This window comes from Tympanuchus pallidicinctus, unplaced genomic scaffold (assembly GCF_026119805.1).
Source record: "Tympanuchus pallidicinctus isolate F22 unplaced genomic scaffold, pur_lepc_1.0 scaffold24, whole genome shotgun sequence".
Lineage (NCBI taxonomy): Eukaryota > Metazoa > Chordata > Aves > Galliformes > Phasianidae > Tympanuchus > Tympanuchus pallidicinctus.
Genome location: NW_026294741.1, coordinates 9,675,436 through 9,702,093, shown reverse-complemented (window position 1 = coordinate 9,702,093; position 26,658 = coordinate 9,675,436). Strand labels below are relative to the sequence as shown.

Sequence of the window (26,658 nt, the reverse complement as noted above, 5' to 3'; positions counted from 1 at the left end):
CAAGTGGAAATACTTGGAAATACACTGGAAAAACTATTTAAAAGTTTCTTCATTTCAGGAGTTTGTACTCTGTGCTGCTTTGATTGCTCTGAATCAAACCCATCCTGACCATCCTGTCTGACTCTGCACTCACACACTCCCATCCTTGTACATCATGTGATGCCTTAATAGAAGTTTGTTCCCTAGAACCAATTCCATTCCTCAGGAACCTTTCTCCCCCTCCAATAAATTATAACCTTCTATTTAGCTAGTTACACAGTTCTTGCATATCAATCTAAAATATTACTTTTGAAAACAATCACATTAACTTTTAAGGAAGTGGCATCACAATTTACATTTTTTTCATGTATTTTTCCTGTCCTTTCACAGAGGCTTGGCTGGAGCCAGATGGCCAAAAACCAAACCAGTAAAAATGAGAATTGTTTGATCTGTGGAGGCAGAGAGGCCTCCACCTTTAGGGCCCCAGATTAGAGCCCCAGATGCTGGCATACAGGGAACACTTTACCTCTGAGTGCTTTGTCTGAAGGCTTGCAAGTTGAAGATGAGGGAACCCTTGCTGTTAGTTGCTGTTCTCTCAGTGCTGGAGGAAACCATTACAACAAAGCACTAACTCCCATCTTTCATGCAGTGCTTTTTCAGAGGAGATGCACAATGGAATGATGTCATCACTGGCTGAGGAGATGAGGGGAGGTGGTGCATGCCATGTACCTCAACTGCAGCAAGGCTTTTTACACTGTCTCCCACAAACATCCTTGTAATGAAGCTCAGGAACTGTGGGATAGACAGGCAGACAGTGAGATGGATGCGGAACTGCTGAGTGGCAGAGCTCAGAGAGCTGCGATTGGTGACACAGAGTGCAGTCAGAGGCTGTAACCAGCAGTGTTCTCCAGGGGTTGGTGCTGGGCCCAGTCTTGTTCAATACCCTCATCAGTGACCTGGATGAAGGGACAGAGTGCGTCCTCAGCAAATTTGCTGATGATGCAACACTGGGATGAACAGCTGACACATCAGAAGGCCGTGCTGCCATTCAGCGAGACCTGGGTAGGCTGAGAGTTGGGTGGAGAGGAACCTGATGAGGTTCAACAAGGGCAGGTGTAGGTGCTACACATGGGAGGAATAACCCCACACATCAGTATAGGGCAAGGGCTGAGCTGCTGGAGAGGAGCTCTGCAGAGGACTTAGGGGTCCTCATGGCCACCAGGCTGACATGAGCCAGCGGTGCATCCTGGTGGCAAGACGGCCAATGGTGTCCTGGGGTGCACCACATACAGCACGGCCAACAAGGCAGGGAGGTCATCCTCCCCTCTGCTCTGCCCTGTGCAGGGAACATCCATAGCACTGTGTCCAGTTCTGCTCCTCAGCTCAGACTGGGAACTGCTGCAGAGAGCCCAGAGGAGGGCTGGTCAGGGCCCGGAGCATCTCCCTTATGAGGAAAGGCTGAGAGCCCTGGGCTGTTCACGCGGAGAAAGGCTGAGGGGCGATCAGTGCCTGTAATGGGCAGGAGTCAAACGGACGGGGCCAGGCAGGGACAGGACGAGGGTCAACGGGCGCAAAGCCACACAGCTCCACACCGACACGAGCACCAACCTCGCTGTGAGGCCGCCACCTTCCCACAATGCCCCGCGCGCCGCGGCCCCTTCAAGCGCCGCGAGGGAAGGGGGGAGCGCGGGGGAGGGTAGGAGCCGAACGCGGAGGACAAAGCCCGGCGCCCGGCCGCGCCGCGGTACCCGGATAGGCGGGGGGCGGCGACGCGCCGCGATTGGCCGCCGCGGGGAGTGGGCGGGCGGATAACGGAGCCACAAAATGGCGCCGCGCTCCCCGCCACTTACATAACGCGACCTCTCACCTTCCGCGCGGCGCAAGGCAGCTTGCTGCACCGGCGGGCGGGGCGAGGAGGCGCGATTGGCGGATCCGCCGACTAATCGGAAGGCGGCGGCCCCGGCCGTCCTCCAATAGGCTATCGGGGCGGCGAGAGGGCGGGTGGCGCGGGGCGGCGGGAGGGTTGGGGTGCGCGCGGGCAGGCCGGGCCCGCCGCCCGCCCGGCAGGGGGAGGGGAATCTCCCGCCATTTTTCAATCCTCCCGCCCGGGCCCGGCGTCACCGCGCGGATCCGGCGGCTGCCGCCGCCATGGCGCCGTTGCTGGGCCGCAAGCCCTTCCCGCTGGCCAAGCCGCTGCCGCCGGGGGAACCGGGGGAGCGCTTCATCGTCCCGCACACGCAGGAGGCTTTCCGCACCCGCGAGTATCCTCACAGCCGGGGCAGGCGGAGGGGGGAGGAGCGGGGCGGGCGGCTGAACGGCAATGGGTGCGGGGGGAGCACCGGGAGGTCGGGCCGGGCGGAACAAAGGGGCTGGCGGTCCTCGTGGGGCGGAGCGGGGCACAGCTGCGCTACTGCGGGTTTGGGGTCCCGGCTGCCCCCGCCGGGGATGGAGATCCCGCAGCTCTTGGCGGTTCAGACATTCCGTTTACGACTGAAAAAGCTGCCAAAAAAAAAAACAAAAAAAATCTGGAGGGGAAAAAAAAAAAAAAAAAAAAAAAAAAGAGCCCGCTCTCATTCTCCGCGAGGAAGCGGGCGAGAAGGATCTGGAGGAGTTCAATTCCTGTCGCTGTCGGACAGCCCCGGCCCCCGGGCGCAGCTCCGGCTCGTGGGGAGCAGCGGGGCTGCCGGCTCTGCGCCTTCTGGAAAGTTCACGTCGCCAGAGAGACGTCACGGGGCTAAAAAGAGAAACTAACGCCGGGTTTGTGCTGTACTCTGCTGGCGATGTGTGCGATGGAAGCTAGGCCAGAGGTGGAAGAGAGAAGAGGAGAAAGAATGCAAAGGAGTGTCGGCTGCAGGGAGGTGTTGCCCAGTGAGGGCAGGTGGGGTTCTGTTGGCCCCGGCTTTCCCCAGCTGGAGGAGCAGTGAATCAGCACTTGCTCTGTGCGGGCTCCTGTGGTGCAGGTCCATGAGTGAGGTGTGTGCATGGCAGAGGGTTCACACAATCGGAGAACGGGTTGGAAGGGACCTCAAGGACCATGGATCTCCAACTCCTCTGCCACAGACAGGGCCACCAACCTCCACGTTTAATAGTAGACCAGGCTGCCCAGGGCCCCATCCAGCCTTGAGCACCTCCAGGGAGGGGCACAGCGTTCTGTAAGGCTCTTTAGAACTTGCAGCTGTAGAATAGGGTGAAGAAAAATAGGGGTGTTGTGGCATTGTCTGGTAAATGTGAGTAGACGCACCTGTCCTGTGACTGAGCGTTCAGGTGTCTGAGGGCACTGGGCAAGTGGGTAGAGTGGATTGGGGATTTATTTGGCTGTAGTGTTTCCTTGTGGCTTCTTTCTGCAGCCATACCCCTGCAAACTCATTAAGAGGAGCCGTGCTGCCCGTGGTCCCTGGTGTCAGGTGAAGCCCACGGTGCTCAGAGTGAGCGAGCGTAGTGTGGGCAAAGTGCCGGCATCTGGAGATGGGCTCCTTGCTGCTGGAGCTCTGCAGGGACTGCTGGGATCACGTGGGCTGCAGAGCAGATAAATGCTCCCCGTGTTGTGCGTGGGATGGGCTTGTCCTGTTACTTCGTCACGCACCTGGAAAAGCCAAGTGTGTGTGTATATGTGTGCTGAGGGCTTCATGTCAAAATACAGAGTTCTGTTGACCAGCTTACCTCCCTGAGCGTGTTGGCTGCTGTGTGTGACACCAGTCAGGCAGTGTGAGAGCATGTGGTCGCCAGGGCTGACCCTGAGCTGGCATGGCTGTGCTGAGCAAAGCACCCACAGGGTCTGTTCTGGGAGCACTGCTTTTCTTCCCAGGCAAAACCTGCTGTTGTTGCACCCGTCTTCAGTTTGTGCTGTGAGCAGCAGAGAAAAATACCGATCAGGCTGCGTTTTGTGTGCATGTTGAAGACTATAGTTTACATCTTCAGTGCAGTATCATCCAGTTTAGATCTGGCTGAAGGATGGCAGTGCTAAAACATTACGGTGCCATACTCAGTAATTGTAGCAAGCTTCGCCTGCCACCTTGGGAACTGTGCTTCCTAAATACGCTCCTGAGAGTTTGCCCCTTTAGTTGGTACATGTGGGGCCAATTATGACACAATTAAGCTATTTTGGAGCTGGCACTCATTTCTGGGAGAGTTTCACTAACCCACGAAGGAGTGAACTGTCTGCTTAGTGCTCCTCCTGTACAGTGGCCAGCTTGTTTGCTTTAAAACATATTTCTTTGACACACTCTCTTGTTTTTAATTTGGTTTTGTTCTCTGGCTTTTGACAAACATCTAAGCGATCATTGCTGTGATGCAATCTGTAGATAGCTAGTTTCATGCAGCGTGTGCGTTACGGCTTTCTGGGGATTGACTGCACGGAGCTGTGTCCACGGTTGGTTATTTATGAGGTTTGTGGCAGCTCTGGCTCTGTGCTGCTGGCACATCCCACGTGTAGCCCCACGCCAGACCTGCTGCATGGTCTGAAGTGCACCGCGCTTCTTTCCAGTCCGAGTGGAAAGGGCGGGCAGTGTGCATGTAGTGGAAAGTTTGAGCTATAGCGAATTTACGAAAACATTCTGCTGCTGTTTGCCTTTGTGCTCGTCCTGTGGCAGCAGGGTGGGTGGTCATGTGCCTGCAGCGTGCAGGAGGAGCAGAGGGATGCGCAGTGCAGGAGGGAGCTGGGAGCTGCTCTGCCTCTGCATCCCTGCCAGTGAGGGCTGGGCTGGCTTTCCTTATGGGGAAGGCACAGGAAAAAGCAGAGCTATGGTGTCAAGTTATTCATTACTAAAGCGGCCAACTGCTGTGATGCGTGCAGGGCTGTTGGTTTCCTGTTTTATTTTCGCTGTTTGGTATCACTGCAGAGAAGTGCCCAAATTCCCCTTTGGTTTGGTTGTGGTGCCTTATAGGCAGGAGCCACAGGCAGCGGGGCTCTCTGTTATGTCTGCAGCCACAGGGAACACTGGGAAACACCATCAGTGTGGCAGCTGTGAGCTGGGCTAACTGCAGGGCTGCTCCGTGGATGTACAGTGTGCAGCAGCAGCCACCCCTGGGCTGCATCTGGGCAGCTGCCTGGCAGTGCTCACACTCCTGCACCTCCTGCTGTGACTCAGGACTGGGGAGAAATGCCCGGGGAAGTGGGCTTGTTGGAGTTGTGACTTACCTTCCTAATACAAATTTAAAAAAACAAAACAAAACCAACAAACAAAACAAAGACAAAAGCATACAGCAAATGAACAGGCTGGATGAGTAAGGATTTGCACTGTTACATTTTCTGATGGTTGTTCCCGTGCAGTCTGTAGAAAGCTTCATGTGTGTGTGTGACCCCATAAGGCAAGGAGCAGCAGTTGCCAGTGGGCGGGCAGGTGGTGAGGGTCCTTCTGTGCCTCTTCCATGTGCCTGTGGTGCCGGGGCTGCTTCCCCACAAGTCTGCCTGGGAAAGCTGGAGTCTCATCAGACCCAAGAAGTGCTCAGCCACACGTATTTCCTGGTGCATTCCTCAGCTCGGTTGGTGGCGTGCAGTTTCCGTAGGGCAGCGCAGAAGAGGACAGGCTGTGGAGAGCTCTGGTAGTTCCTGGTCTGAAAGCATTCAGATTTAGTGCAGCAGAGATGCAGGGTCAAACCTTGCTGTAATGTGGCCTTTATGCGCTCAGACAGAAAGAGTCTAATTGAATAAGACTGTTTCGTGCTATTGTGGTGGTGCCTACTGCATAACTCCTGTTTTCCTGAGCTGCTGCTGCTACAGGGAGTATGAAGCGCGGTTGGAGCGATACAGCGAGCGAATATGGACGTGCAAGAGCACAGGAAGCAGCCAGCTGACACACAAAGAGGCCTGGGAGGAGGAGCAGGAAGTTGCTGAGCTGTGAGTACCCTGCAGGGCTGGTATGTGCCTGTGTGTGGGCACTGGGGCAGGGCAGGGGGTGTGCAGGGAGGTGTGGGTGCTGGACGGGGAGGTGGCTGCCTTCCTGCTGCCTGGCAGTAGGTCTGGGGCTTCTGGAGTCAAAAGCAAAATATCTGAACTTGATGCTGTTGCTAAAACAGGACAGTAAGGTACTTTGCTGTAGCATGGTGTTACTGAACTCAAATAGCTCAGTGTATGTATTTGTTGTGTTTTAAAGCTCCCTGAGTAATGGGAGTTCTTTATAGTGAGGGGAAAAAAAATCCTGATGTAAAAATAGAGCAAGATGCTCTATTTTTTTAAATGTTTTTTAAATGTTGGAGCATTTTGTATCAGTGAGATCTGCAGCTGTAATTATTTTTGACAGATCTGTGGTGGAATTGGTCATTCAGCTGTTCTGGAGTAAGTGTTTGGGCATTCATTCTACTTGAAATGATAGAGAACAAAGGGAGAACAGCAAGAACAATTACTTTGTTCAGACCAACAGTGTTCCTCCTTGCTCGTGTGTCCCCAGCTTGCCCTTGCAGTGCTCAGCATCGCCCTGAGTCTTTGGTCGAGATCCAGCACGGCCCTAGAGCCACAGGGGAATTGTCTGTGAAGGTACTTGCCCGTGGCTGAAGTCACATCTGTAGTTTGGTACCCATGAAATAAACTGTATGAATAATGCCAGACGAAGGGCACGTTTCTCTGTTCTGCAAACTGATAACTTAAATTTGTGACTTTTTTTTTTTTACCTGGATTCAAACAGGGCAGATAGTGGTACCACCAAGGCAGGAGAACTTCTGTGTCTCTTGGTGAAGAGTGCAAATTCCTGATTGGTTGGTGGAGGAGTTGGTAGCTTCACCTTGAGGAGAAATGCCCCATAATTTAAGGTTTAAACACGTTCTTAAAGGCAGTGAATAGGAGACCTATTTCCTGCTGGTCCTTATTTCAGTGGAGCTTGAAGTGCTGCTGTCACCTTCCTCACCTGTGTTTGTGCTCAAGAGGAGGGCGTGCAGCTGGCAAAGGTTGTGGTCTGTTGGGTGGTGAGGTTGGATTGGCTGGGCACTTTGGAGGGGAAAAAAAAAAACAACCAAAAAGGACCAAAGTGTGACTGAAAGGTTTGTCGATAACTCCAGCTGCAGCATCTCTGAATGTCGGCGGAAAAAAGGATTTGATGAAATTTTATGTGTCTCTAAATGGGTCTAAAAGCTGTTTAGTGGCTGCTGACAGGAAAAAGAACGAGATTGTTTAGTTTGCTGAGGGGATCAATCTGTTGGTGGCAGTTGCAGAACAGCAAACAGCAGAGGAAGCTGAAAGGGTTTTGGAAAAAGCAGAGCATTTTGTGCCTTCTTGCAGTAACGTGACACAGATCTGATTTTTTGCAGCTCGGAGAGCTTTCCACAGTGCACTTCTCAGTACCCTGTCAATTCCTGGACTTGACTGGTTCAAGAATAAGTGAACTTGTAACAGTTTTTTGTCTCTTTTGAAAAAGTTGTAGAATCTTGACATGATGAAACACAGAATGCTTTCCTGTGGAAAGATGAGATTGTGTAAGCCTGTCTTTGCTTTCTTTGTTGCGTTTGGAGTGCGTAGGGCCAGGGTTTAGGAAGCAGGAAGCTCTCAGTGTTTACCAGCATCATCTTATGGTTTGTAGGAAGCAACAGTTTTGAACAGGTCCCAGAATAATGACAAGATCTTGGTGTATATTTAACATCAGTTCAGGAGGCAATAATTACCAGCAGGAAAGGGTTTACCAGCAGTGCTGCTCTTCCCAGAACCCCCTTCAGCGTTCCTTCTGGGAAAGACAAGTACAATTAGTGTTGTCGTGCCAATTAACACTTCGTGGGCTGGTCACACAGGGCAGCGCATGAAAAAACTGTCTCTGCATTCCAGTGTGGCTTCTGCTTGGAGCATTGTGCTGGCTGTGGCTGCTGCTGGAATTGTGAAATGGGAGACTGCTTTGCATTTTGGCTTTTATTCCCTGAATAACGAAAGCTTCTTATGCCCTCGCTCAGCTTGAAGGAGGAGTTCCCCATCTGGTATGAGAAACCGGTGCTGGAAATAGTTCACCACAACACCGTATCTTTGGAGAAGCTGGTGGATGCAGCTTGGGTGGAGATCATGACCAAATTTGCAGTGGGAGAGGAGTGTGATCTTGAGGTACGGGTGTGTTTTCTATTTGATCCCCTGCTTTTGCACAGAGCCGATCTGGGATATCTAAAGGCAGGAGTGGGAAAGGATAGATCAGTCACTTGTGTTACCAGAAAGGTGGTGAGAATTTCTGTTCTATGGAAGCCCGGGGGCAGCACTGCTCTCAAATGCAGAGTAGTTCCATAAACAGAAGTGTATGGATGCACCACACTGATGTCCTGAGAAGGACTGACTTGCGTGTGTGTGGGGAAAGTGAGGATACCTTTGTTATCGGCTGAAGTGTGTGATGCTCTGTGTGTATATATTGAAATATATACAATAATTCGTATTTGTTTTAATTGGAAGAGGTTACAGTTCATAATCTGCTGTGGCCTTTTCACGTAACGTGTTCCCAGAAGTGGGAGTCTTAAACTGGTATGGATTGAAGTCAACAGCTTGGGTGTATTTAGTGATGATGTTCTGATAATTAGAAAAACCCCTCTGAAACAAGGATTAATGGGAAAAACTCAGGTTCATTTAAACTAGGGAAAGTGACGAAAAACAGCTTTCTGCTAACAATCTGTTTAGGACCTCTTTTGGAGCTACCAAAGTAACTCCTTCCTTAGACTGAGAAAGCAGCATTGTGAAATGCTGGAGAAACTTGTGGGTTGGCAGTTCTTGTTCTTAAGAATTTGTACAAAGTGTCCTGATAGGAGTAGGAGGGGAAAGCTTGCAGTTGTTTCATGACAGAGATGAGCTTCTCTCAGTCAGGCGTCCTTTAAGTGTTTTGCCAAACCACAGTGTAGAAGCCCATTTATTTATTGTGAGTTGTTTGTCTATTCGGTGGGGTGGCTTCTTTCTGCCTTTTCATAGCATTAGAACTCATTCACAGGTCTTGCTCAAGCTTACTTTTGTTGATAATCTGATGCAGGTCGGTAAGGAGAAAATGCTGCCTGTGAAAGTTGTGAAAATACATCCCCTGGAGAAAGTTGATGAAGAGGCCTCTGAAAAGAAATCTGAAGGAGCCTGCGATTCCCCATCCAGTGATAAAGAGAATTCCAGCCAGGCAGCCCAGGACAATCAGAAGGAGTCTATCCTGAAGGAAGAAGACAACAGGAAGGAAAGTATGAGTAAGTAGTAAAACAGCATGCCACCAGGGAACAGCTTGTGTAACCAGGGTCCTGAAATTGTCTTTGTTAGTGGTGGCATCAGTGCGGTTGCCTCGCTTATTTGAAAATGGAAGCCATTCTGTATTCCAAAGGTGCAGTGCAGAATGCTACATGTGGAACGTGTAAGGTTTGAAAGTAGAGCAAGTGTACTGAAAAGGGTGAGGGGAACTCAGAAGTTGATGCAGAATCATAAAATTCTGCTGCCATGTCCCTGTTCCATCCTTTGAAAAATCACCTCTGTCATTCTGTGATCAGATGCGAGTTCTCGTTTTCTTTCTGTTGTCAGACAAGCTCTTTTTTTCATGTTCCCATTTGACATAAAAAGCAAACATTGGGTTTTCCCCACTCCAGTTTTCAAATGATGAGCCAAAGTTCCTGCAGAAACGTACATACCAAACTCTTTTCTAAGGGTTCAAGGTAAGGTGTGCTTTCAAGTGTTGTTCCCTGATCTTGTATCTGTTTCTCCTTGCTGTGGATAAAGCAGTGGATGTCCAAATCTTGAATCTGAAAAGTTTTGACTGAAAGAAAAGAAGCAAACAAAACCAACAAAGTAGTTTAATCTCCTGTATAACTTCTTGAAAGTGGAATTCTAATACTCTTTAACAGATACGGAAGTGTTTGTTAACCCAAGCCAAGAAAATCCATAGCATATTAATAATCTGGATAGGCTGAATTTTGAAGACAAAGAGGTGCAATAAGCTGCTTCCTTGTTGTAAGTAGTCAGTCCAGCATCTAAGAAAGGTGTACAGCCTCCTCTGGTACAGAGTAGGGGGAGCTCGAAGGCAGCGCAGCAAGCTAGCTGTGGAATCAGGAGCAGAATACAAGTTGTTCCAAGCTCTCTTCTGGGCTTAGTAATTGTCAACTGTTTCTGATTTGTACTGGAAAAAGTTACAAACTGTTTTGATTTACAGCAGCTTTTTTGGGCTGAGATCTTTCATAAGGACTGCTGTGATAATTTGCTCAGTGGTGAGTGGTGCTCCAACCAGCTGCGTTCAGCTGCAGTCCTGTGCAGACTGGCAGCGTTGCTGTGCAGCATGGCGCGTCTCTGTGGTGGAGCAGGGATCCCTGCACCTTTCTCAGGCCATGGCTCACGTTTGACCTGCCTTAAGTTGCCCCCTGGTAAAGTGGGGTTGTCCTTCCCTTTCTGTAGAAGATAAACCCTGCCAGCTGTCTCATACCATAATCACCAGAAGCAGTGAGCGCTCCAACTCTTCTTGTATGTAGGCTTTTATTAAAAGGTATGTAATGCTATGCTTTTACGTCCGTGGTTGTTACAGAACATTGTCCATAGGCGTCAACTCATTCTGGAAGATATATCCCAGAGTCTGTTACAATAATGTTGTATTTCTACAGCATACTTTTGCAGCAGTAATGAAGACCCCACTCCTGCAGTGCTCCCTTGACTGCAGCTGCAGGAGACAGCATATAACCTCTGTGGGTCACCTCGCCATGCTTACTTGCACTTTTTCTTTCCCGTGTTACATATTTGAACCACTGTTGATGTGTGTTGAGGTCACTGAACAAGAGTGAATGCTGAGGCTTTGCATCACTGCCTGTTGTGGGACTGTGTCGTTCTCTGAGCTCAGCAGGGGGCACAGTTAACCCAAGTGTTTCACTCATGTCAAACTTGCAGATTCTGTTGAAAGACAGCTTTGGTTTCCTTGATTGGGAGATTATGGTGCTTATGTTGGGGGAAAAAAAAATGCAGCTGCATACAGGAATTATTGTCAGATGTGCAGTCTAAAGTAGCTTTGTGTGTTTAGTTGCTTAGGGAGTGAAATCTAGGAAGTCTGCAGAACCGAAAGGCTAGCTTTTCCTGAATGTGGATGATGAGCTCTTGAAGGCAAGTTCTGCAGCTTGAGCTGCACACAGAGCTAATACTGCTTTGGAAAATCTAAAATAACCGATGAATAGGAGACAACAACACGTGGGTGTTTTGTAAGGTTCCAGGAGTGTGGCTGATGTAAGCTTTGTTCCAGTACAGTGCATCAAAAAATGTACTTAAGGTATGCATTTTATAAAAATAACTTCAGGAAGGAGTGTGTAGTGATTTATTGCAATCTTCTCTTGGATTTCCAGCTGCTGTTTGGTGAGCTGCAATTCAGTTATGCCTATTTCTAGAGTGTAGGTATTAAATCATGGAGAGGTCACTTGCAGGCCTATTGCAGAGTGGTGTGTGGCCAAGTCCTTCAGAGTCAGAGCCAGGACCGAGCAGTGCCATGTTAACTGTAGGCACAAGTCTGTCATGTGGTACACATCTGCAGCAGAGAGAGCACTGCCAGTTAGGACACTGAACCAGATTTCTAAAAGCAGATCCTTTACACAACTTGAAGTGTCTTGTGTGCAGCTTCCAGTGTGCTGTTGAGTGAAAAAACATGATTTGGTGTTTGTTAACTTACCAAGACTTCAATACAAATGCGGAACAACAACAGGTCGAAGTCAAGGCTTGTGGGGAGCTGATGAGTCGCTTTTCATGTGTACTATTACAAAACTCAGGGTGCTTTTTTTGTTTACTCAGAACCTCTGTAATGAGTAGCACTTGGAACAGAATTGAACCTTCATTGTGTGGAATACACGGCGAAGGCAGGAAGTAACTATGTGTTTATGTGGATGGTGCAGGCAGCCCCTGGCATCTGTGGTCTGTTACCTTACTGAGTCTCCTGATTTTTAGAGGAGATGGGTGGCAGAAATTGGTTGTGATATACATAAGCTGCAGTTTATATATACACTGCTGAAGTTCAAATGCGGTAGGACTTAATGTGCGACAGTGATACGCAAATTAAAAAATCTGACTTAATCTAGCATCTTATAACTTGTGTTCTGTCTATACTTAGCAGGCAATTATTTTCATCTGTCAGGCTTACTTTAGTGCTTTCATTGAGTCGTAGCCACAAGTGTGAAAAACATCTGGGGATTGCTTTGTTCAATAAGCTTGGGTTTTTGTCTTAAGTGATGAAATGTGCGACCTGAATGTGGAAACAATAGGCCTGGTGTCAGCTGGCGAGGAGATGTGATTCCTTTGTGCTCTTGCAATTACATCTCTCCTGAGAGTGATTTAGGGAAGTTGTATGAATATATTTAAAATCCACAGCTAAACTAGCTCACATGCACGGTAGCACATAGCTGGAAGTCACTTAGTGACCAGGGAAGTGAATTACTGACTTCAAATTAAACTCCTGCAATAGAATTATGCAGTAGAATTATTTGAAATATGTCATGACAGAGCCAGTTGGCTAAGCAGCAGCCAGCTAAGCAGGTTGCCAGTTAGATCATAAAACCTAGTGTCAATTTGTAAACTTCATACGACTTTTCTGCCTCTTCAGAAGTAGTTGCAGCTTGGCTTCCTTAAGGAGATGAGTTTAAGTAGTGCTAGTAGTCCTTTATGCTCCTTGAAAACAGGTGTGGTCACTGATTTCACACCTATTTTGGGATTTCCCTTTCTGCCTCTGTCTTAAGAATGTTTCTGAAAACTAATCTGGTTACTTTTAACCAAACACTGTGTAGGTGGTGAGGGTGCACAGCTCCAGTTAACATCAGAGTTCTTTAACTTCTTAGAAGTCTAACACTGAGACACTTAGTGTCTTCTCTTGGTTTATCAGATGATCGAGCACGTCGGTCTCCTCGGAAGCTTCCTACTTCTTTGAAAAAGGAAGAAAGAAAGTGGGTTCCACCAAAATTCCTGCCCCACAAGTATGATGTCAAGCTGAAAAATGAAGACAAGGTGAGATGACTGCTTGAATCTTTCCTCTTATAACATGAGCATGGAAGCTCAGTTTAATAATCTATAGGTAGTGTATGTAATATGACATAATACTTCCTGATGGAGTTGGTGTTGGAAGCAAGATGTCTGCAGTTACCAGCAGGGCTGACTAGTCTCACTGTTCCTATATGTAGTTTGGTTTTGTGTGTGGAGACACGTGACAATCCCCTGGTACTGCACAGAGCTGAGACAGTGCTGCACTGGCTTTAGAGATGCTGCTGTTTCCTGGCTCACCTGCAATCAGGCTGTGAATGAAACATGGTGAGGGCTGGGATGCTGATAGTTGCGAGCAGGAGCAGCTGCTTTTGTTCTAACAGAACCTCACTGAGCATGACAGGGAACTGTGCTTGTGGAAGCTCTGCGTAGCTGCATCACTGCTGCATGCTTTTTGTCATCTGTTTGCCATTTGATGGAGGCAGCACTGACCTCAGCTTAATGAGTACTGTTTGCAGAGTCTGGTATCAGGGCAGAAATCGAGACAAAATAAACACTAACATGTAAAAGCTTCTAGGTTAGTAGCAAGCATGTGTGAGGAAAGGTCAGAGACTTCCGTAGTTGCCAAGTAAAGCAATGGGCTTTGGCAAGAAGTCTATAACATAAAATAATACTTCTAAGGATTTTTTGGCTGAGTCCCCTACTCATCTCTATTATGTATCTCAGTTCTGTTTCTGAGTCTTTGTGTAATAGTTTGTGGACATGAGGCAGTGTACCAGCCCGTGACTCCTTTTAGCCATGTGATGTCTGTCATGTGCCTAGATGTTAGATGCTAACAGTATGTGTGCTTATCTCCAAGATCATTAGCAACGTGCCAGCAGACAGCTTGGTCCGTACGGAGCGTCCTCCCAACAAGGAGATCCTGAGGTACTTCATCCGGCACAACGCACTGCGCGCTGGCATCGGTGAGAACGCCCCGTGGGTGGTGGAGGATGAGCTGGTGAAGAAATATTCTCTCCCCAGCAAATTTAGTGATTTCTTGCTTGACCCGCATAAGGTAAGAGTTCCTAAAACTATTTCCTTCGGAAGGTGGGGAATGGATGACAAAACCAGTTCTCAGCATGCTGGTTTGGTTCTGCTACTCCTGAGCTAAAATTCAAGAGGCCTACAGAGCAGATGCCCTGCTCTTGTCATCTGTGACATCTGTATGGAGTGACACGCTTTAGTTGTCTAAAGCAGTGGTCCACATTAATCACAGAATCACAGAATTGTAGGGGTTGGAAGGGACCTCCAGAGCTCATCGAGTCCAACCCCCTGCCAAAGCAGGTTCCCTACAGCAGGTTGCACAGGTCGGCATCCAGGCAGGTCTTGAACATCTCCAGAGAAGGAGACTCCACGACCCCCCTGGGCAGCCTGTTCCAGTGCTCCGTCACCCTCACTGTAAAGCAGTTCCTTCGCACATTGGTGCAGAACTTCCTATGCTGCAGTTTCCAGCCGTTTCCCCTTGTCCTGTCTCCACTCATCACTGAAAACAGTCTGGCCTCGCCATTCTGCCCTCACACCTTAGATATTTATGGACCTGAATCAGGTCCCCTCTCAGTCTTCCTTTCTCAAGGCTGAACAGACCCAGATCACTCAGCCTTTCTTCATAGTAGAGATGCTCCAGGCCCCTCATCATCTTCATGGCCCTCTGCTGGACACTTTCCAAGAGATCCCTGTCTTTTTTGTACTGGGGTGCCCAGAACTGGACACAGTGCTCCAGATGAGGCCTTACCAGGGCAGAGTAGAGGGAGAGGATCACCTCCCTTGACCTGCTGGCCACGCTCCTTTTAATGCATCCCAGGATGCCATTGGCCCTCTTGGCCACAAGGGCACACTGCTGGCTCATGGCCAACCTGTCATCCACCAGGACACCCAGGTCCCTTTCCGCAGAGCTCCCCTCCAGCAGCTCATCCCCCAACCTGTACTGGTGCATGCAATTATTCCTGCCCAGATGCAAGACTCTACACTTGCTTTTGTTAAACCTCATCTGGTTTTTTTCTGCCCAGCTCTCCAGCCTGTCCAGCTCTCACTGAATGGCAGCACAGCCTTCAGGCTGTCAGCCAATCCTCCCAACTTTGTATCATCACAAACTTGCTGAGGGTGGCCACCATCCCCTCATCAAGGTCATTGATGAAGATGTTGAACAAGACCGGACCCAGCACAGACCCCTGAGGAACACCGCTGCTCACAGGCCTCCAACCGGACTCTGCACCACCAACAACGGCCCTCTGCGCTCTGCCAGTCAGCCAGTTCTCAACCCACCTCACTGTCCACTCATCCATCCCACACTTCCTCAGCTTTGTTATAAGGATATCGTGGGGGACAGTATCAAATGCCTTGCTGAAATCAAGGTAGACTACATCAACTGCTCTCCCCCCATCCACCCAGCCAGAGGCAACATCATAGAAGGCCACCAGGTGGTCAAGCACGACCTCCCCCTTGTGAACCCATATTGATTACTCCTGATAACCGCCTTTTCTCCCAGTTGTCTGGAGATGACATCCAGCACAAACTGTTCCATCACCTTTCTGAGGTGAGGCTGACTGGCCTATAATTGCCTGGATCTTCCTTCTTGCCCTTTTTGAAGACTGGAGTGACATTGGCTCTCCTCCAGTCTTCAGGCACCTCCCCCGTCCTCCAAGACTTCTCAAAGATGACAGAAAGCGGCTCAGCAATCACCTCTGCCAGCTCCCTCAGCTCCTGTGGATGCATCCCATCGGGTCCCATGGATTTGTGAACATTGGTGTTGCCTAGGCGCTCCCGGACCACCTCTTCCCTGACTGCAGGGAGGTCTTCCATTCCCCAGATCCTCTCACTAACCTCCAGGGTCTCGGATTCCTGAGGGGGAGCTTTTTCACTGAAGACAGAAGCAAAGAAAGCATTCAGTATCTCTGCCTTCTCAGCATCCCCCCGTTACCAGAACCAGAACCCCCATCACTTAGCAGGGGAGCCACATTCTCCCTAGTCTTCCTTTTACTGTTAATGTAATTAAAAAAGCCTTTTTTATTATCCTTTATCCCCTTTGCCAGATTTAATTCCAGGTGGGCTTTAGCCTTCCTCGTCGCATCCCTGCAGGCCCTGACAACATTCCTGTATTCTTCCCAAGTAGTCAGACCCTTTTTCCACATTTCATGGGCCTTCTTTCCTTTGAGTTTGCACACGAGCTCCTTGCTCATCCACACAGCTCTCCTGCCACTCTTTCCTGATTTCTTCCTCACAGGGATGCACCGATCCTGAGCTTGGAAGAAGAGCTGCTTAAATGCTGACCAGCTCTCACAGGCCCTTTGCCTTCCAACACCCTAGCCCATGAGATTGCAGTTGGCTCTCCTGAAGTCCAGGATAGCAGTCCTACTTTTTGCTTTACTTCTTCCACTCAGGATCTTGAACTCCACCATCTCATGGTCACTACAACCCAAGCTGCCCCCGACCTTTACTTCCCTGACAAGCCCTTCTCTGTTAGTGAGAATAAGGTCCAGCAGTACCCCTCTCCTTGTTGATTCCTCCACCACCTGCATCAGAAACTTGTCTTCAACACATTGCAGGAACCGTCTGGACCACATGTGCCTGGCCACATTGCTTTTCCAGCAAATATCTGCATAATTGAAGTCCCCCATAAGCACCAGCACCTGGGATCGTGACGCTGCTTCCAACTGTTTGTGGAAGGCCTCATCAACCTCCTCCTCCTGATCAGGGGGCCTGCAGCACACTCCCACAGCAGTGTCAGCCATAGCAGCCCGCCCCTTGATTCTCACCCACAAGCTCTCCACTGCTACACCGCTCTCCCCCAGGTGCAGTTCAATACATCCTAGCTGCTCTCTCACATAAAGAGCAACTCCCCCACCCCACCTTGCTGGCTGATCTTTCCTAAAAAGCACACAGCCCTCCATGACAACATTCCAGTCATGTGAGCTGTCCTACCACATCTCTGTGATCACAATGAGATCGTAGCCATGCGACTGCACGCAGATCTCCAACTCTTGCTGTTTATTTCCCATACTGTGTGCATTAGTGTATAGACACTTCAGGGAAGCAGCATTCCCCTGCCACACTCCATTCCTTCAAACTCCACCCATCAAGTTCACTTTTGAACCTCGAACTACCCACACAACCTCAGCAGCCCTCATTTTGTCCCCTTCCCCCTTTTTACCTAGTTTAAAGGCCTTTCGATGAGGCCCGCCAGCTCCTGGGCTAGGATCCTTTTACCCCTTGCAGACAGGTGAGCTCCATCTGCAGCCGTCATACCAGGAGCCGAGTAAATTGCCCCATGGTCAAAAAAACCAAAGTTCTTGTGCCTGCACCAGCCTCTAAGCCATTTATTGATGAGGAGGGTTTTTTTGATCCTCTCAGTGTCCTTCCCTGTCACTGGAGGGATAGAAGAAAAGACCACCTGCACTCCTGCACCATCCAGTACCCTCCCCAGACCCTTGAAGTCATTCTCGATAGCCCTTAGGCTTCTCTTGGCAGCATCATCACTGCCAACCTGAACTACCAATAAGGGGTAGTAATCAGATGGGCGAATAAGCCCAGGCAGCTTTCGAGAGTTGTCCCTGACCCGTGCCCCAGGGAGGCAGCACACTTCCCTCCAGGTGGGGTCGGGTCGACATCTCGGGCCCTCAGTTCCTTTTAGAAGGGGATCACCTACAACTATCAGCCTCCTTTCTTTACCGGAAGAGGTGGTCTGCAAGCGTGGAGCCGACCGCCTCTCCTTAGGAAATCTCGGCGCCTGTTCCACCACCTCATTCTCAGCCTCCTCACCCTCAAGTTCCAGGGTTTCAACCCTGTTACTCAGAGGCACCTGAGGAACCGAGGTTGGTCGGGAAGGGCGCCGCCTGCGTCACTGAGATGGGACCTGCTGCCATTCCTCTTCTCTCAAGTCAGCTCTCTTGGTTTGACCACGGCAAGGGAGAGAGTCCACTACAGGCTGGAGGTTGCAGTCTCTGCTTTCTCACAGAGTCCATCTCCCTCTCACAGTCTCTAACGGATCTTAACCTCTCCACCTCTTCCCTAAGCTCCACCACAAGAATTCACATTAAGAATTCAAGTTGTTCTGTACTCTAACTTGACTCTTCTTAACCTTTCCAAGTCTGCTTCTGGTGTGGGAAAAAGCACACAGCTAACATCTTCCATGTGATTTGCAGAGGCCCCTAGCTTTGTGGTTCAGGATGGTGCTTCTGCCATGTTTCCCACTCGGCACGGAGATTGAATTTTAAACCAAGAAGTGATTGGAGAACTTTTTAATCCAGTGTTCTGGCAAAGTAACTGTTGTATAACTGGCAGTTTATTACACAGCATGAGCTGTGGATCTGTTAACTTACAGTTACGGTAACTTGTTAACACTGGATGCTTTCAATAGAGAAGTCAACACCATTTTTGTAGAATGAAGTTATGCTTGGATAAGCAGATTCAACTTTGGTGCCATCTTTAGTAAAAAAAAAAAAGTCTCTAAACAGCTAATGAGGACTCTTAAATTGGAGTAAGGCCTTCAAGAGTGAACGTGCAGAGACCAGAAAATCTGATTATTTTTTTTTACAATCTTGATTGCATGTGTGAGCTGGTTTTACCTAAGTCTGTTCTTACGAGTACCTTCCTGTGAGCTTCCATCTTTATCTATGATAACTACTGCAGAGTTTTTTATTGCTACGTAATTTTTGACTCTTCAGCTGCTGTTTTCTGGTCATTTTATTCATAACCTAAATGTCATATTCTTATAAGTGTGTGATATTTGATTTTTCACTTATTGAAATGGCTTTCTGAACTCCTGAAACTGAATTGAGTTGCTGAAATCAGTTTCTGACTCTGGGTTAAACTGCTCTATGCTGAAAGTGTGCTGTCAGGTGGATTATTTCAACAGCTTAAAAACAAAATTCTATTACATGAATTCAGAATTGAATTTTCTTTCTTCAGTTTCATTTGTGACCTCATCCTTAAAGTGCAAATGTGGATCGTGAAACTTCCAGGCAGTTCAGAGGCAGGTCTCTGAATTGCTGTTAGCCATCACCTCTGTGCTCCATCACTTTTTACCTGGATGAGGTCAAGACTGGACCCTACAGGACTTGCTAAGAAATCTTGAAGTGAAACAGCTTCTGAAATTCACCTTTTGAGAGGAAACAGTGATTTTATGCAGTGCAGTGGAAAGCATTTAAAATCTTTTTGTGTGTGTATGCAATACTTTCTTTTACAAAGTTAAATGTTAACTTTCTGGAATGAGCTGCTAATCTCATAATCAACCTGCTGACTGCTGTGCATTGTAATGAAAGCTATTGCAGAAGCCTTTGTTACCTTAAGGTACTGTGTGCTACTTGCCCACGGGGAAGAAATATGTAAAAGCTATCTAGATCCTTCATATATCTTCCAATATTAATATAAAATCACTTTCTTTTAATCTCAGTATATGACTCTCAACCCCTCAACCAAGAGGAAGAGCTCTGGGTCACCTGACAGAAAACCTTCCAAGAAATCCAAAACTGATGGATCATCTTTGAGTCAGCCACTGAGCCCTACCTTGTGGTGTCACGTGCATTTGGAGAAATCTATTATTGGCTCCCCACTGAAGATGAAAAACTCCAAGATCTCAAAATGTCCCAAAGAGGAGTTGGAAGAGATGATGAAAATCATGTCGCCTGGTAAACTTGATTCTAACTTTCACATTCCAAAGAGGAGCCGACTGGGAAAGGGCAGCAACAAATCCTTGGACAAAAAGCAGAGAGGCAAAAGGGTTTTAAACGGGCAGAAAACGTCCGGGAAATCAAAGTCTCCTGGGAAAGGCTTGAAGACCCCTAAGATGAAAATGAAGCAGATGACGCTCCTGGACATGGCTAAAGGTACCACCAAGGTGTCCAGGACTCCCAGGAGCTCTGGAGGCACCCCTCGGTCTTCCAGCAAACCGCAGAAGCTGCCTCCTGCAGCACTGCATCTGATTGCCTACTACAAAGAGAACAAAGACCGGGAAGACAAAAAAAGTGCTCTCTCCTGCATCATCTCCAAAACAGCCAGGCTGCTCTCGAACGAGGATCGTGCCCGACTTCCTGAGGACTTACGAGGGCTGGTACAGAAGCGCTATGAGCTCCTCGAGCACAGGAAGAAATTGGCCACCATGACAGAGGAGCAGCGGAAGGAGTATCTGAAGAAGAAAAGGGAAAAGCTGAAAGAGAAACTGAAGGAGAGAGCGAAGGAGCGCAAGGAGAAGGAGATGAAGGAAAAACTGGAAAAAAACAGAAGATTTGAGGACCAAGATCTCAAGGGGAAGAACTTGCCCACATTTAAACTGGTTGATACTCCAGAAGGGCTTCCTAATACGCTCTTTGGGGATGTTGCCATGGTTGTGGAATTCCTGAGCTGTTACTCAGGGCTACTGATGCCAGATGCTCAGTATCCCATTACAGCAGTCTCCTTGATGGAAGCTCTCTGTGCAGAAAAGGGAGGCTTCCTTTACTTGAACCGGGTACTCGTCATTCTTCTGCAGACCCTGCTGCAGGATGAAATTGCTGAAGATTATGCTGAGCTAGGGATGAAGCTCTCTGAAATACCACTTACGTTGCATTCTGCTTCTGAGTTGGTCCGCCTGTGCTTACGCAAGTCGGACGTACAGGAGGAAAGCGAGGCCTCAGATAACGTAGATGAAAGCAAGGATTCGGCGACTTTTGAAGATAACGAAGTACAAGATGAGTTTCTGGAGAAGCTGGAGACGTCGGAGTTCTTCGAGTTGACTCCTGAAGAGAAATTGCAGATACTCGGGGCGCTCTGCCACCGGATCCTGATGACCTACTCGGTGCAGGATCACGTAGAGGCCAAGCAGCAGGCCTCAGCCGAGCTGTGGAAGGAGCGCCTCGCTATCCTGAAGGAGGAGAACGACAAGAAGAGAGCCGAAAAACAGAAGCGGAAAGAAATGGTGGCCAAGAACAAGGAGAATGGGAAAGATGAAAATGCAATGGGGAGAAACGAGAAGAAAAAAAATGAGATTGTGAAAATTGAGCACCGGGTAGAAATAGAAGCTGATGATATGATCAGTGCTGTGAAGAGCAGACGCCTTCTTGCTATCCAAGCCAAGAAAGAAAGGGAGCAACAAGAAAGGCAAATGAGAGGTAAGAAAAAGAGCGGAGACTGGGGTATTTCTGTGCTGGGGGTGGGGTGTAAGGCAGAGTACGTTAATGGACAGTCTTTCCAAAAACTTTATCTGCCTTTAAGGAATTTGCTTAAAGGAAAAAGGAAAGACACAAATATTCTTTCTTACAGGCTGGGGAAAGCTTTAGGTGTTTGTATGGTGGCTCAAAATCTGGAATGTTAAAAATGATAGCTGGTTTTAGTTCTGCCTGCGGGCATCTTTTAAACAGTACCTTCTAATTCTGTCAGACTCAGGAAAGCTGGAGAACAGAAAAACTGTTTGGAGGACAGGAGAGGAGGGAGAAAAAAAAAACAATGTCTCAACAGCTGTGATTCTGTGATCTTCTGACTCTGCACAGGGAAGTCTCCTGGCTAATGGCAGGCTCCTGCAGATGCTCCACGCATGTTGTCAGATTGATGCTAGCAGGCTTCTCAGAGAAGGATATGGGCAACAAACTTTTGTTCGTGGTTTCTCACTTCAAAGAAGTTGTAATGGAGTTGTATAAATGCAGGCTGTCCCTTCAAGACTCTATAAATCACCAGTTACTCTGAACTTGGGATGCCTCTATTAGCGCTTTTTGCTAAGGAGCGTGGAATATGAAGAGTGAAGCACTGCAGTGTGCTTCTGGGTTTGTTTGGTGTTCTTTTGGTTGTTTTTTTGTAAACTTGGACAGATGGAAGTGGACAGCATGACCCCACCTGGGTTATTTCCTTTGTGAAATAGTTGAGGGATGAAGATCTCGCATGGAGCCTGGTTTATGTGACCTTAGTGGAGTCTGGAAATATTTGTTCTAGAGATCGAGGATAGGTAAATTCTATGGAATATCCCAGGGCTCTGAAGGGAAGTATCGTACTGGACACAACCCTAACTTGCACTGAAAGTAATTACACCTTTTAGATTGTCTGGTGAGGGATGCAGGTGTTGGAAGTCTCACTAGAATCAATCATCAATCTCAGTGTCAATTAAAAACTGGTAACTATTCACTTGATGCTCAGCCAGAGTGCATTTGCTTGATGCTTGTTCACAGGTGTGACGCCTTGTGCTGCTTCCCCTGCAGATTGGTTTCTGTTTGACCAGGGGTCTCTCGCTGAATACAGTACTAATAATAAATCACACTGGTCTGGCTTAGATCTCTTACTCCCACATCATAGACATTCTGAATATTATGGGTTTTGCTTTTTTTCTTCTTGTGCTGTGAGCTGTGGCTTTTACCACGCCCACAGATTTTCTGCATTTATTTATATATATGCATATACATTATAGATGTATTTCATACAGTTAACTTCTTACTGACTGATTTTACTTTGGTTTCCCTTTTCCCATGGAGCATCTGGAACATTGTCTCACTAATGCAGAAAAACAAAGTATCAGGTGTCAAATAGACTGCAGCTGGATGGCTGCTTGGCCCTGGATCTTGTGTTCCAGTTGTTTCATGGCAAGTTTGTGACAAAGCCTTACTACAAAATGAAACACAATCCAGACACTACTGCTGTTTGAGCTGCTTCATGTTGTTTTCACTTGGATAGTTTACACTAGTGAGATGTGAAGGAAAAACAATGCTGTTCTGAAGAAGATAAGATTGTGTGCTGGGTAGCTTGATTCATTCCTGGAGTCCAGAACAAAAACAAGCTCTCTCTGGCAGAGAAGGATGCAGCCTTTCATCGAAGTTTGACTTTGTATTACTTCATTTCCATCCAGCAAAGTCCAACATTTCAGTTATCCAGGACTACATTTACCTGTTCAGTGGTTACTAGCAGACATAAAGATACCCTCATAGCAGCAGAGTTCTGGGTTAATGCTGATGGTGCAGTGGTTGGGCTGTGAGGTCAGTGATGCTGAGCCAATCTGCTCAGGGCTTCAGACTCTGGGGGGTTGTGTCATTGGAACGTGTGGAAAACAGAGCTTCATTCCCACTGTGGTTATCATCTCAGCATGCTCCTTCCATCAGACAGACTTTTTGTGTCTTTTGCACCCTGTCAGTTGCATTTACTTTTAATAATGGTAATGTCTTTTGGAAGTAAAGCAGTTGCAGACAAAACACCTGAGTGGTTGAGCTGGTGGATGAGTGTGTGTGTGTGTGTGTGTTGCAGCCAGAGGTGTCCTTGTTGCTGCTTGAGTCACATCTGTGGAGCTGCAAGCTCCAACTGCTTGAAAGTTAAGCCTATGAAGATCGCAGCCAGTACTCCTAAGGTGGTCTCAGCTTTAGCAGAAAAGAAAGTAACGGGAGGACTCTCATGCTGCAGTTACTGAAAGTTGGTCAGTGTTGGTGTGTTATTATGTGAAAGCTGGTCAGTTGGGTTGGTGTAATAAATGCAGGGGTATGTCTTTCAGCACATCTCATTAGTCTGTTAGGGTTGGTCACGGTGGCAGGACTTCAGAAACCAAGCACATGCTTACCAATCAACTGTTACCAAAACTATTTTAATGCAGCGAATGGCTGCAAGAGAGTAGGTAGCAGCCCTGGGAAAGTTCTAGCAAGAAACTGCCTTTCTCTTTGAGTGAGCAGCTAGCGTACAACCTCTGCATATTAGCTTTTGCCTGCCCTACAGCTCACCCCTTCCATATGCTCTTGTTCCATCTGCTCAAACTCTTTACTGTAAAGATAAGTCTTCATTATTTGGTTCTTTTTATAGAAGTCTTAAAAGCCTTCAAACTTTCTCAATGCAAAAGAATATTTCCCACAGTTTCATTTCTTTAAATGCTTCTCCACAGGGTGGCATATCTGGGAAAGAACAAAATGTTAAGACTTACTCATGGTTGTGAGACACTTGTGTCTAGAGGAGGTTTCTGTTGTGCTGCATCTGTCTGCTCAGTATGTGAACTTGTAGGAACACCATTCTTCATAGCTGCAGATGTGGAGATGCAGGTGCCTGTTGGCCATGCTCATCTCTATCATGTTCTTCCTGCTCTACTCTCAGCCTTAGAGACGACTAGAGCAGAATTCCTTGTTCTGTGTTGTGCTGTAGTTAAAGAAAGATCTTTGATTCTGTTATGTGGAATTGCATAGCAGTAGTTATATAGTAATAGTCAACTTTGTTGACTTATAAGGAACAATAATGAGGAATGTTTTCTCCAGTCTGTTCTTATCCAAACTTCACCTCTTGATAATTTTTTTCTATAGCGGTGGGTGGAAGATGATGTGAAGGGTGGATGGCTGAAGCAGTCGTAACCAAAGTTACCAATAAATGATTTTTTTTTTCCTGAACAAGTGGAATGAAGGATGATACTCATATACATATGCAATAACAGAAAGCTAACTCTTCCACACGCTAATTCCAACAGTGAGAATGGAGAAGGAAGCAGAGGAAGAAAGAATCCGGAAGCATAAAGCTGCAGCTGAGAAGACGTTCCAGGATGGGATTGCCAAAGCCAAGCTTGTGATGCGCAGAACCCCGGTTGGCACTGACCGCAATCACAACAGGTAGGAAAGGAGGTGGCCCCGTGCTGCTGGCTCTCCTCCCTCCCGTAGGAGCAGATAACAGCTTCCAAGAAGTGGCTGATGTGGAGGGTACTCTGCCTGCACTGAAGTTTGGAGGAGAGCAGAAACTAAGTTTGTGCGTACAGAATGTGGTAGTTTTCACTCATTTACGTAGTTGGCCGTTTGGAGGTTACAGCCCACGAGCCAGCAGAGCTTCAGTGCTCAAGAATCCAGTTACTGTCTTCTCCCTCTTTGTTTTGCAGGAGTGCTCTCGGAATGAATTTTAATAAGAGTTTTTCCAGTTTCTCAACTAAATGTATAGATGCACCCAGATATTAATTCTGAGAACAGATATTCCCTCACATGCAAGTAAAGATGTATGTGTGTGACAGTCACCAAACAGGTAACAGGTGGCTGCTAACGTGTGCATGTGCCTTGCCCTGCAGGTATTGGCTGTTCTCGGATGAGGTCCCTGGCTTGTTCATTGAGAAAGGTTGGGTACATGACAGTATAGACTACAGATTCATCCTTCCTCATCAGAAAAAAGAAGAAGCCAGAAAAGACTACAGCTCAGGAGGTATGATCAGCCAGCCTCTCTGTGGATCTTTCCCTTGTTGCTGTCTGATTGTTAGGATGGGTTTATGAACTGAAGGGAGAACTGACCAGTCTTCGTGGGAGTCCTCTGTTCCCAACCTGCTGTGCACGCAGGGGAACCCTCACATGGGGAGTTTGTTCATTATGGTCTCCCTGCTGCAGATTTTGAGACTGCAGTGTAGCACTGAAGCACCATGGGATATGATCATCTCTCTTAAAAGCAGTCAGTATCAGCTACAGAGTAACTGCTCTGTTTTACTTGGTACCTGTTTACTTACCATGTGCCAAACTTCTCGGCAAGCTAAGCTCCACCAGTGACAAAACTCACAAATTCATCTGTTTGCCACAGAGAACAAACATGCTGCTTTTTCTCTGGGAATCAGTAAGCTAAGCTGCGACCAGGTGCTGTCATTGTAGAAATCTCAAGGCCTGTTTACTACTTTTCTGTAGACCCCTCTGGGATAGTGTCAAGCAGAGAAGTCTTGTAGATACTCACAGCTTTGCTGATTGAGGCCATTTTGGCAAATAGTGACTCTTGCACATCCGCTCAGCCTGCTCTTCACCTTGTCATGAATGTGTCGATGAGGTGGAAGGATTAACCAAAGATCTGTCTCTTGCTCTGTGATTTTTGCTTTGGTGGCGTGGTGCCTGGGTGGTCAAACACTGCACTAGGAAGTGGTTAGGTGTTGTAGGTTGTGGTCAGCAGCTCTGTATCCAGGTGGAGGCCAGTCACGAGTGATACTCATGCTCTTCAGTATGTTTATCAATGACATAAGGAATGGGATTGAGTGTATCCTCAGCAAGTTTACAAATGGTGTAATTGACACAGTAGAATAATTAAGGTTGGAAAAGTCCTCTAGACCATCTAGACTGACCTTGGTATTTATGACATCAACCTATCATCACCATGCCACTAAGCCCCATCCCTCAGTGCCACATTTCTGCACTTCTTGGAAACTCCTCTGCCTCCCTGGTAGCCTGTTCCAATGCATTTCCTCTCTTTTGAAGAAATTATTCCTAATATTCAATCTCAACCTCCTGTGGTGTTCCAGAAGGCTGTCATTTCTTGTCCTACTGCTGTTACCTGGGAGCAGAGACCCTTGCCATACCACTCAGGATGCTGCTGGCCTTGTTGGCTGCCTGGGCAAAGTGTTCGTGTTGGCTGGTTCATGATCAGCCTGCCATTGACTAATGCACTACACTGACTGATACACTTGGATCCTTTTCCTCTGCGCATCTTTCCAGTCACTCTGCCCCAAGCCTGTAGCATTGCATGGGACCAAAGTGCTGGAACCTGTACTTGGTCTTATTGAAGCTCATCCCATTGGCCTTAGTTGTCAGTAAAGATATTAAACAGATCTGCCCCCAGTGCTGACTCCTGGGGAGCAGCACTGGTGACTGGCCACCTCTGGCCTGCTCTGGGCTCAGCCCTCCAGCAGAGTTTTACTCAGCAAAGTGCGCATCTGTCCCAGCTACAGGCTGCAGCTTCCCCAGCAGAATGCTGTGGGAGGCACTGTCAGAAGCTTTACTAAATTCTGAGTAGTCTGTGCTGACAGCCTTTCTCTCATCCCCCCGTGCTGTAGAACAAAGTCAGGCTGGTTGGGCAGGATCTGCCCACACTGGCTGGATCTGATCTCTGGTGGTCCTGCATGTGCCTCATGATCATACTTGAGGCAG

At 47.9% G+C, this 26,658-nt stretch overlaps 1 protein-coding gene across 2 annotated transcripts in view; it reads left to right on the top strand.

Moving 5' to 3' along the window:
* The first annotated feature begins 2,033 nt into the window (after nucleotides 1–2,033).
* BAZ1B (bromodomain adjacent to zinc finger domain 1B) overlaps nucleotides 2,034–26,658 on the top strand; it is a 52,030-nt gene continuing 27,405 nt past the window's right edge. Inside the window, exons 1-9 of one of the 2 annotated variants that reach the window (XM_052688631.1) lie at nucleotides 2,034–2,240; nucleotides 5,699–5,815; nucleotides 7,849–7,993; nucleotides 8,895–9,093; nucleotides 12,732–12,853; nucleotides 13,686–13,883; nucleotides 19,257–20,949; nucleotides 24,252–24,390; nucleotides 24,834–24,964. In XM_052688631.1, the coding sequence (XP_052544591.1) occupies nucleotides 2,128–2,240; nucleotides 5,699–5,815; nucleotides 7,849–7,993; nucleotides 8,895–9,093; nucleotides 12,732–12,853; nucleotides 13,686–13,883; nucleotides 19,257–20,949; nucleotides 24,252–24,390; nucleotides 24,834–24,964 (2,857 nt within the window). In that variant the 5' untranslated portion in view covers nucleotides 2,034–2,127. The remainder of the gene's footprint in view (nucleotides 2,241–5,698; nucleotides 5,816–7,848; nucleotides 7,994–8,894; nucleotides 9,094–12,731; nucleotides 12,854–13,685; nucleotides 13,884–19,256; nucleotides 20,950–24,251; nucleotides 24,391–24,833; nucleotides 24,965–26,658) is intronic. The other variant, XM_052688630.1, reaches the window with a different exon arrangement.